Source organism: Eriocheir sinensis, chromosome 27 (genome assembly GCF_024679095.1).
Source record: "Eriocheir sinensis breed Jianghai 21 chromosome 27, ASM2467909v1, whole genome shotgun sequence".
Taxonomy (NCBI): Eukaryota; Metazoa; Arthropoda; class Malacostraca; order Decapoda; family Varunidae; genus Eriocheir; species Eriocheir sinensis.
The window spans coordinates 14067853-14078306 of NC_066535.1; the positions used below are offsets into that span (position 1 = coordinate 14067853).

The window sequence follows — 10454 nt, forward strand, 5'->3', positions numbered from 1 at the left end:
GATGTGGCACCTGGGCATTGTTCGTTCGTGATTGCATGAAGATCAACTTTATATTTTCAGTGATATATTTGAGTCTTCGTGTATACAAAGAACCCTTAAGTCTTTTTATATGAACCGCAAACGTGCCGATTTGCATGGATAATCTACCATACAAGCACACGAAAGAACAACTTGTATATCATATAGTATAGTCTGATCATACTCGAACGATTCATAGCCTTTCAGATACCCATATTTCATCTCATTAATGTACGTAAAGTGATATCTGGCTCTGCAAGTGTCTATACGTAAGGAATTTTGATGTGTTGCATGTAAACAGCATGGGTACCCTTATATTCGACAGCCTAGTATCGCATTCAACAGTTATTATTTAGTTACTATTTCATGTTATTTCGATTAATAATCATTATTTACATGCAGTAAATGATTAAGATATCCTTTATATGCACTTGCAGAGCCAGATGTCTTTTAATATACTTGAAATGAGCTATCAATCAATGAATTTGAAAAAAAACATAGATCGTTCGAGCATGATGTGACTATGTTATTTGATAAAAGCTTGCCTTTTCGTCTGCTTGTGTGTTAGATTATGGATGTAAATGACTGAGTTGTTTATTGTATACATAAACATTCAAATATATAATTGAAAAATAATCTTGAATGTCTCTCACAACAGATGATTTTCACGTATTCACAAACTAGAAAATTCCCGCTTTGTTGGTGGACAGATGAAATGAAACGGACTATAGTAATGGTAGTAGTAGTGGTAGTAGTAGAATTGGTACTGGTAGATATGATAATGGTAGAAGTGATAGTGGTAGAGGTAGTGGTAGTAGTGGTAGTGGTCGTAGTAGTAGTAGTAGTGGTAGTAGTGGTATAGTAGTGTTAATGTTAGCAGTAATAGTGGTAGTAGTAATAGTGGTAGTAGTAATAGTGGTAGTTGTAGTAGTAGCGGTGGTAGTGGTAGTAGTGGTAGTTGTAGTAGTAGTAGTGGTAGTACGTAATATTAATGGTAGTTGTATTAGTGGTAGTAGTAGTGGTAGTAGTTGTAGGTGTAGTAGTAGTTACAGTAGTGGTAGTAGTGACAACAGAAGTAGTGGTAGTAGAAGCAGTACTATACAGCAGTACATACAAAACATTATAATTACAACGATTACATACAAAAAATCCACTAATCACAGCTAAGCTATACACAATCTAACTGTAGTTGAGTAGTAACTTTTTTACATTTATCTTAAAAGAGCAGCGCGACTGTGCGCTCTTTATAGCTTGGGGCAACTGGTTCCAGAATCTAGTTCCTCAAGTAATAACACTTTGCTGTGCATGAGTCGTCCTGCATAGTGGGATTCTAAAAGTGTTCAGCCTATTGTTATCTATATTGCGCGTAATGGGAAGAAAGCCACAGTCAACTGGGTATGAGTATAGAGCGTTGTGTACAAAAAGACAGGTCTGGAGGTGTATTACGTCTGGCAGTTCAACCCCTTGACTGCGGATTTCCTACAAGAAGACCACACATTTACAGGACTGGAACAAAACGTAGCTGCTAAAATTCAATGAAGAAAAATGTAGTCATGCACCTTGGGAGGGGATATCCAGCATAGCAGTACCACATGGGAAACACTCCACTATCCACCACAGAGGCAGAGAAAGACCTGGGAATATATGTTACCAGGCTACCAGTGAAAGACAAATCCGTGCCAATCGCAGCGGACGGGTTAAGTAACTTGTGATCTCTAAAAGAAGGGTCAGTGTGGGTATTCCGTTGGCAATGAAACACTACACGTATGTTTTTTTTTATGAACTTCAAAAAGACCATGAAGGAGTTTTATACGCCCCTCCCCATATGGCACGTTAAGTATGTTAAGTATGTTAAGTACCGGTGGGTGAGGACAGGCAATGGATAGATATATTTGTTTCAAAGTGTCACTGGTCACATAGTCTCTTATCCTGTACATTAAGCCTGTTATTTTACACAATTTTGTTTTTTATTTCATATACATGTGATTTCCATCTTAATGTATTACCAATTACTATACCCAGAAACTTAATTAACTTGGTCCAATACAAGGTTGTTGATTTCTACTCTTATGCGAGGTGTTTGTGTCATCAAGGAGTGAGATATCGTATATTTAGTTTTATTAATATTGAGAGTTAGTTTATTACTTTTTATCCACTCTGCCACATGTGCCAGCTCTGTATTTAGTGTAGTTTCTAACTCAGTGAGATCATTTCCCTTCAAGAAGATATTACTGTCATCAGCATACAACAGGAAGTTTAATACATTACTACAACGTGTTATGTCATTAATGAATATTAAAAACAGTATCGGGCCTAGAAATGAGCTACTGACGTCAAGCTTATAGGCCTGTAGTTTAAGGCCTATAAGCTTGCTTCCAGTCTTCAAGGCCGGTAAGCGGCTGAAGTCTTTGCTGCTTGAGTTCTTTAGCAGCCCGGCTGACAAGTTGTCGGGTCCGGTTGACTTGTTTGTGTCGTGTTCATCTTGGTACTTTTGCATATCTCGTTCATCAGTTTTGCATATTTCCAGGGGTGTGATTCCCCTCGGTGGAGTAGGAGTGGGGTGCTCTCGACCGTGAACACAGACGCAAAGCTTTTGATTAAAATTTCGACCATGTGTCTACTGTCCTGTGTTAGTGCGCCACTTTCATCTGTCAGGGGACCGATATTGCTTTTAACCTTCTGTTTGGTTCTAATACATGTGAAAATCTTCTTCGGGTTAGATTTAATTTTGCGTGCTATTCCCTTTCATAGTCACGCTTACTTTGGCGGATGAGGGTTCTGCAGGCTCTGAGACTGTGGTGGTAGTGGTCACGAGATTCACCAGTGCTGTTTTCCCCGCCCTCCAAATGTGTCCGTGTATTATATATTTTTTTTTTAGGTGCTCCCTGTATCGTCGTGGGTGAATTGCACACACACTCTCACACACACACACACACACACACACACACACACACACACACACACACACACACACACACACACACACACTCTCTCTCTCTCTCTCTCTCTCTCTCTCTCTCTCTCTTTGTCTATCTACCTATCTACGCAAAGAAATTGAGAAAACACCCATCAAATGCTGCGAAATTCTCTTCCGAAAAGTATTTTCTGATATGAGGGAAGGAGGCAGCGAAGGAAGTGATGGACTGGTGTAAGTACAGGACATTTTATTTTTTGCATGTATGAGGTCACTGGCGTTTGAGTAAAGCTCGTTTAATGGGCGTGAAAATGAGTCAATTGTTGGAGCAAACCAGCCGGTCACCTGTGGGGCACAATTCATAGGTTCCCGGTTTGCACAGTCCTGCCCTGGGCTGTGTTGCGCCGTGGCCATTGTTGCAGCTTGCGGCGATCTCGAGAAACAGGGAATTCTTTAGCGTCTTTTGGAAGCGGTGTGTGTATGTGTGGAGTGTGGTGGTTCGTGCTGAAAGGGGAGTGTGGTTGTAGTGGAGTGGTGATGTGGAGGTGGGGTTTGATGTAGAGATATTAAGAGGATGATATGTATTTCTTTGAACTTCAGCGTTTTTGTATAATGATCTAATTACGGCACCCACTGCCTCTACTTTCAGCGATTCATATCATCTATCATTTCTAATTAGCTGAGAATACTTTTTGTATTGAACTCATACTCCGTCATTATGCTGATTTCTTTTCGATAGGTTCCTCAACCATAGTTTCCTTCTTGGTACTCGTAGCCTGGCAGATGGTGGGGAAGCTCTCGTCGCAAGAGGCGTCGGTCACGTGCAGGCCTCGGTCCTTGTCCAGAAGGGCACAGTCCTGACTGGCGGCGTCGCTGGGCCTCGGCTCCTGCAGAAGAGAGGGACATATGTCTAGGAGTGAGGGAGGGAGGAGAGGAAGGCGGTGGGGATTGTTATTTTAACTAACAAATAAGATATGTAGTTAATGTGTTAACCAAAACTGCAGGCAAAGTTTCCGATAGTTGAGGAAAGATGAGGTAAAATAATCTGGAAAGGGTAAATTTTACGGGCATCTGAGATTATGGAGTCCTGGTACTCAGAGAATAACTGGTGAGAAGGGAAATGCATCCTTGACCGAACTCAGTGAACTGAAACATCAGTGTTCAAGGCACTGTAGCAGAAGATTGCCTTTAGGCCAGAGGGGCGGGGAACAACCTCCATCACGCACAGTAGAACACAGAAAACGCAACAGACAACAGCAGCGGAATGAGCGGTGACCACTCAGGTGCTACGTACCAGCTGGTAGTCCCCGGTGCAGCCGTAGAGGGCCCAGAGGGGCGCCCCGAAGGGGACGGGGGAGGAGTCAGCCCAGAGCCACGTCCCCTCCGCGGCCCGGTCCGTCGCGCCCACCCAGTAGTTGTAAGAATCCAGGCCTGAAGGAAAACACATCATTACGTGTACAGGCGCGGCTAATGGCAAGTGTGAGTGTGTGTGTGTGCGTGTGTGTGTGTGTGTGTGTGTGTGCGTGTGTAGGTGGGTGTGCGTGTTTGTGTTTGTGTTTGTTTGCGTGTGTGTGTGCGCGTGCGCTCCATGCGTGCATGCGTGCTTGTTTGCATTTGTTTGTGTGGATGTAATGCAACTCGCGCCACCTGGGGTTGCTAACAAACTTGTCTCCGGCTCACTTGCTGTCCTGGTTACCTGGTGAGGTGAGAGCACTCGTAGTATTGTCGACAGTCTTTAATTATTGGACTAATACAATATTTCTAGCTTTATTTCGTTTAGTATGAATGGTATTTTTGCCATCACAGGTTCAGTCCCTTTAATACAATCTTATTGAGACCCTTCACTTCCCTTGACGGATGCCTACGTATGTGAAACGAAGGAGTTGGTGGCCTTTGGCAGACTTGCTATCACCTTTGTCTTAACGTTACCATTACAATTGTAGTCCTTGAAATGCAGACTCATGGAGACTCCCTCAGAATATTTCCTCGATTAATATTTTCCTTGACTTCGTCCTACACACTCACCTTTGCTCCTAGTGCAGGAGTTTGTCTCCTTCGTCCGACTCTCAACTCTCACCTTTGTTCCTGTCTCACCTGTGTTCCTGATGTAGTGCAGGAGTTTGTCGTCTTCGTCCGACTTTCACCTTTGTTCCCGATGTAGTGCGGGAGTGGTTGCCTTCGTCTAGCTGAGTCTCACCTTTGTCCCTGATGTACTGCAGGAGCTCGGCGTAGAAGTTGTAATCGTTCAGTACCACCAGGTCACTGCTGAACTTTTCGCATAGGTAGCGCGCCTCGTCCCAGTTGGTAGTTGTGAAGGGGTCAACCAGCACGCAGCGGTCGTAGATGTAGTCGAAGCTGTCCCTACACTCCAGTTGTTGGTGGGGCGGCATGTGTGTAGTGCAGCCTGCCTCGTCGTCTCCATATTCGGGACAGTCTTTGACGCCGTCACATACCAAGGAGTTAAGAAGGCACTGTCCATTGTAATTACACCGGTATGTGTCTTCTGGGCAGGTATCTGTTTTGCAGAAGAATACACAAGGAAGTAATAAATCTGCATGGGACCAGTGAACTTCAGAAGGTAGATCCTGACCATTTCCCATTCCTGCCCGTGAATGTAGGTGACGCCCATTGACAGGTTCGATCGTATTTGTTCTAACCATATTGTTGGCAAGTTTGTTCTCCTCTCAAATCCTGTTTATTGGCATGAATCTTGAAGTCAAGTCTTTACCTTAAATTTTATCCTCCTTCCGATATTTCCTTTAATTTTGCTAGGAAAATAAACCATTGGTCAGGTCTCCGCGCAGTCCACATACGCCTTTCCATCTAATTTAATAAATGCAATATGGCTGAAGGTAACGACACCAACGCAGGAAAAAGCGCAATGGCAGTCTTACAGCGTCCTGTGCGAGGAAGGTCCGTCCCATTCTAGTCGACCTTTCCCGAGCTATGGCGGCACACAAGGGCTGTGACGGTGACAGTCTCCTACCTCTTAAATTCCGCCGCAATCTTCCATCTCTGTTTATCTTCTATTGATATTTTCACGCTGACTACTCTTTTGAACTTGCTAACTGCATGCCTCCTCACCCCCGCGGGCCCGCTGCACTCGATTTCCTACTCAAGCTCATCCCTATACTGTACAAATCACTTATGCAAGTTAACCAGGACCTTCATTCTCTCATCCCTTTTACTGGTAAACTTTGGAACAGCCTTCATTCGTCTTTATTTCTTCCTGCCTACAACCTTTTCAAGAGAGGAGTATCAAGACACTCTTTTCCAGTAATTGACCTTTATTTTGGCAACTCCTTCATACTTCTTTTATAGGAGCAGTGATTAGCAGACTTTTATGTCTTGTTTTTTTGCCCTTGAGCTGCTTCTTTTGCTGTAAAAAGAGAAGGAAAAAAATCAGCGCGCCTTTTGTCCTAACCTGTGATGGAATCGCTCTCGAAACAGTCCTCGTCGTCGCCATAGTCTGGGCAATCCTCTGTTCCGTCGCACACCCAAGTGTCGGGGATGCACAGGCCGGTCAGGCACTCGTACTGGCCTTCGGGACACAAGCTTCCTGCAATCACCAGCAGGGCAGACTTAGTGAGTGTCCTACCAGATGGTGGGTTCGTCTTTTTGTGTTAGATCTTCAGTTATATAATAAACACGTAGGGAGAGAGAGACATGGTTAGGTAGGTAGGTAGGCAGAGAGAGAGAGAGAGAGAGAGAGAGAGAGAGAGAGAGAGAGAGAGAGAGAGAGAGAGAGAGAGAGAGAGAGAGAGAGAGAGAGAGAGAGAGAGAGAGAGAGAGAGAGAGAGAGTCAAATAAAAAATGTAGCAAATGCTGGTAATGTTATAAGACTATCCCAAGAAAAAGGCAAACCGAAAGAAAAAAGTTGAGGTGATCAAGCAAAGCCCAACACTTCCGGATCATTAACAAAGACTTCCACATCAGCTCGTGTCTTAACCTTCGGTAGTGTGTGAAGTAGTCCCGCAGTTCATTTCGTCGTCGCCGTATACGGCACAGTTCGTTTCGCCGTCGCAAACCTGATAGTTGGGAATGCAGTAGCTGTTGTAGTAGCATTTATAGTATCCAAGCGAGCATCTCGCTTCATTTTTTGTCTCTGGAATTAGGAGACACAGGTGTTTTACTGCCTGAGCCACAATAAAACAGGAAATAAAGGGATTGAAGTTTGAAAGATCTTGAATATTATATCATATTATATTATATTATTCGAATATAAAAGTTGAAAATCTTTGTTCCATGTGACTTCGAAGATGGCTAAAGTAAAGCTGAAAAGGTTAAGGCACCATCTAATAAAAATTGCTGCACATGCAAGAAGAAAATAGGATCAGAAAAAGGACGTATTCAAGAGGAAGATACGGATGATGGTGATGATGGTGGTGGTGGTGGTGGCGAGGATGGTAATGATGATGATGTTGATGATGAGTACAAGGAAGATGAAGCAGACCTTACCTTCCGCTAGGCCCATGCAGCCTAACACCACTAGCAAGCACACGACTATCCTCATCTTGCTCGTTTTTGTTGTTCCTAGTAGGAGTAGGAGTATTAGTTAGAGTGGTAACAGTGTGAAAAGATACCGCAGCAGAGTCACCACCGCCACCAGCACAAGGTGTGCCACCAAGAACACGGCGTCGGCGATAGTAGGCTATTTCAGGTACAGGTAATCAGCTGTCCGGTGCTCTAGTTCTGAGGGGCGGGAGAGGAACAGGTGTGGATGACTTTGTTACGATACGTTCTTGCGTCACTTGTTTGGGAGGAAAACCATCATCTGTTTGATAAACAACTTTGAGGGGCTACGTGATACTATTGAATTTATGATTACCCATTATGTTATTGTGGGACATATATATATATATATATATATATATATATATATATATATATATATATATATATATATATATATATATATATATATATATATATATATATATATATATATATATATATATATATTTATTTATTTAATTTTTTTTTTTTTTATCCGCTGCCTTTAGTGCCGGCAGGCCACCATGAAGGGCCTCTTGGACGGCCCCAGCCCGTTAGTGGCTCAGGCGAATTTTATTCATAGTGTCTGCCGTGATGTATGACTTTTGTTTGGCCCTTGCTGCCCCCGGTGCTCCACTTGAAGTCGCTGAAATTAGGGTTGACTGAAGATAAGGACACCGTGTGGGTACTTTTCCTTTGTGCGTACTTTTGGTTGAAAATTGTCAGCGATTTCCAATGGGAATCGAACCAAGGTCAACGGGATCTCCACATACACGTTGACCACTCGGCCATCGCCTTTATCTTGGTCATCAACGCCGCCATCATCTGAGTATTTTATATAATAATTGTAGCAGTAATAATAATAATGATGATAATAATAATAATAATAATAATAATAATAATAATAATAATAATAATAATATATATATAATATATATAATATATATATGATGATGATGATCATGATATATATATATATATATATATATATATATATATATAATATATATATAATAATAGATATGAGTATATATATATATATATATATATATATATATATATATATATATATATATATATATATATATATATATATATATATATATATATATATATATATATATATATATATATATATATATATATATTATGGTAGCTTAGTTCAGAACAACGGTGAGTCTCGCCAAGAAGTCTTACGGCGGATTGGCTTGTCGCACGGTGTTATGGACTCGCTCAAGACGAGTATATATGGCGTTGTTGATACCTGTGTAGAAGGACAAAGATCCGGATCTTCAAGTCCCTTGTGCTTCCTGTCTTACTCTATGGCTGTGAGACAAGGACACTAAACGGTGACTTGGAGAGGCGGGTTGATGCCTTTGGTAATAAATGTTTACGCAGAATCATGGCATATCGCTGCAATGACTTTGTGTCAAACCGGCGACTACTCCGTGAGACTGATTCGAGGCCTATTAGCTGCATAGTCCGTCAACGCTAACTCCGGCTAAACGGGCACGTGGCACGCTACCCAGAAGCCGACCCTGCCCATCGGGTTGTGTCTAAAAAAGCCCTGAACGGAGAAGGCCATGGGGACGCCCACATTGTTCGTGACTTGAGCAAGTCGATAGATCCCGCAAGTGGGTACTTGGGATGGGAAGAGGGTCAGCATGGAGACTTGCCCGGAGGGACCCCCGGACTTGGCGTCGTAAGATGAGTGAGGCGACGCACCCCCAGGCATATGCCCCCACTGACTGATTGACTGATTGCTTCCTACCATCCTTTTATCCTTCCTTCCTTCCACCCATTCATCCTCCTTGTTTGCGTCCCTCCATCCTTTCTCCTCTTCATAAGCCTTGCTCCCCCTACCCTTGCTAAGCCGATAGGGATTAATAGGTATTATCTAGGAGCTGGCAGGGGAGTGTGACAAGCGAATCGAGGGGATCGTTACAGGGTTTCAACGGTTTACTCTACGGCTACCTGTCCAGCGCTTCCTTGCCCTCACGTCCTCTTACCTCGAGCCAAACCTTGCTGCCTATGTGGTGCTTTTCATACGCCGATAGCAGTAAGTGGGGAGGGGAGCCGTTTCCTTTACCATAAAAAAATGGAGGCGCAGGTTGTTGTTGAGGAAGCAAGTCGGTTGGCTGCCGGAAATGTTCACTCTTTGCCCTGGTTGTCCTGAATGCCACCACCACCACCACCACCGTGTCATGTACTCGAATACACAGAACAGACTTTCCAGTACCACGTTGTAACAATGGCACTAATTACCATAAACATGTAACGTGTGTGTGTCCGTGTGTGCGTGTCATTCACCCCGGCCTGATCACGTGCCGGGCTTGTCATCGCCAGGCAGAATATGTTATCCTTCCCGGGGAGTTTTGGGGAGGGGATAGTTTGGCGAGCTTATGGACTATACTTCTGAGACCTCACAGCCATCCTCCCCTCCCCCCTCCTCTCATCTCCCTTGATCTGTGTATGTGTTTGTGCGTGTGTGTGTGAGAGTAAGAGTGAGAGTGAGTAGGAGTGTGAGTGTGTGAGTGAGAATGGGATACACACTCGTAGCCAAGGGAAGTGGTTTCAAGTGTGTGTTTTCTCTCTTACAAGGCAGAGAAACTTGAGAGCTGTTGAAATGTTGCCCTCCGAACGTGCTCTGAGAAATACCCTACCCTACCCTACCCTACCCTACTCTACTCTACCTACCCTACCCTACCCTACGCTACCGCACCCTACCCTACTCTACCTACCCTGCCCTACCCTACCCTTACCTTACCCAACCATACCTAATTACTCTTGCCTTACCTCATCATTCCTCTTCCTATCTCATAATTACTCCTCCCTTTCCCTTCCCTACCTTACCCTACCCTACCCTGTCCTACCCTTACCTTACCCAACCATACCTAATTACTCTTGCCTTACCTCATCATTCCTCTTCCTATCTCATAATTACTCCTTCCTTTTCCTACCTTACCTTAACCTATCCTACCCTTACCTTACCTTACCCTACTCTACCCTACCCTATCCTCCCCATACC

General features: G+C 43.5%; 1 protein-coding gene across 2 annotated transcripts; it reads right to left on the reverse strand.

Moving 5' to 3' along the window:
• Nucleotides 1-3167: 3167 nt before the first annotated feature.
• On the reverse strand, nt 3168-7583 carry LOC127004161 (sortilin-related receptor-like). 2 transcript variants are annotated; one of them, XM_050871630.1, is made up of 7 exons: nt 7391-7583; nt 6882-7037; nt 6357-6491; nt 5130-5447; nt 4227-4363; nt 3642-3819; nt 3168-3436 (listed from the first exon to the last, which is right to left on the reverse strand). In XM_050871630.1, exons 1-6 carry the CDS (start codon nt 7443-7445, stop codon nt 3649-3651), a joined length of 972 nt encoding a protein of 323 aa, XP_050727587.1. In that variant the 5' UTR covers nt 7446-7583; the 3' UTR covers nt 3168-3436; nt 3642-3648. The 2 variants fall into 2 exon arrangements, with proteins under 2 accessions (XP_050727587.1, XP_050727586.1); XM_050871629.1 differs by having other exon boundaries at nt 3168-3819; nt 7391-7582.
• Nucleotides 7584-10454: the final 2871 nt, after the last annotated feature.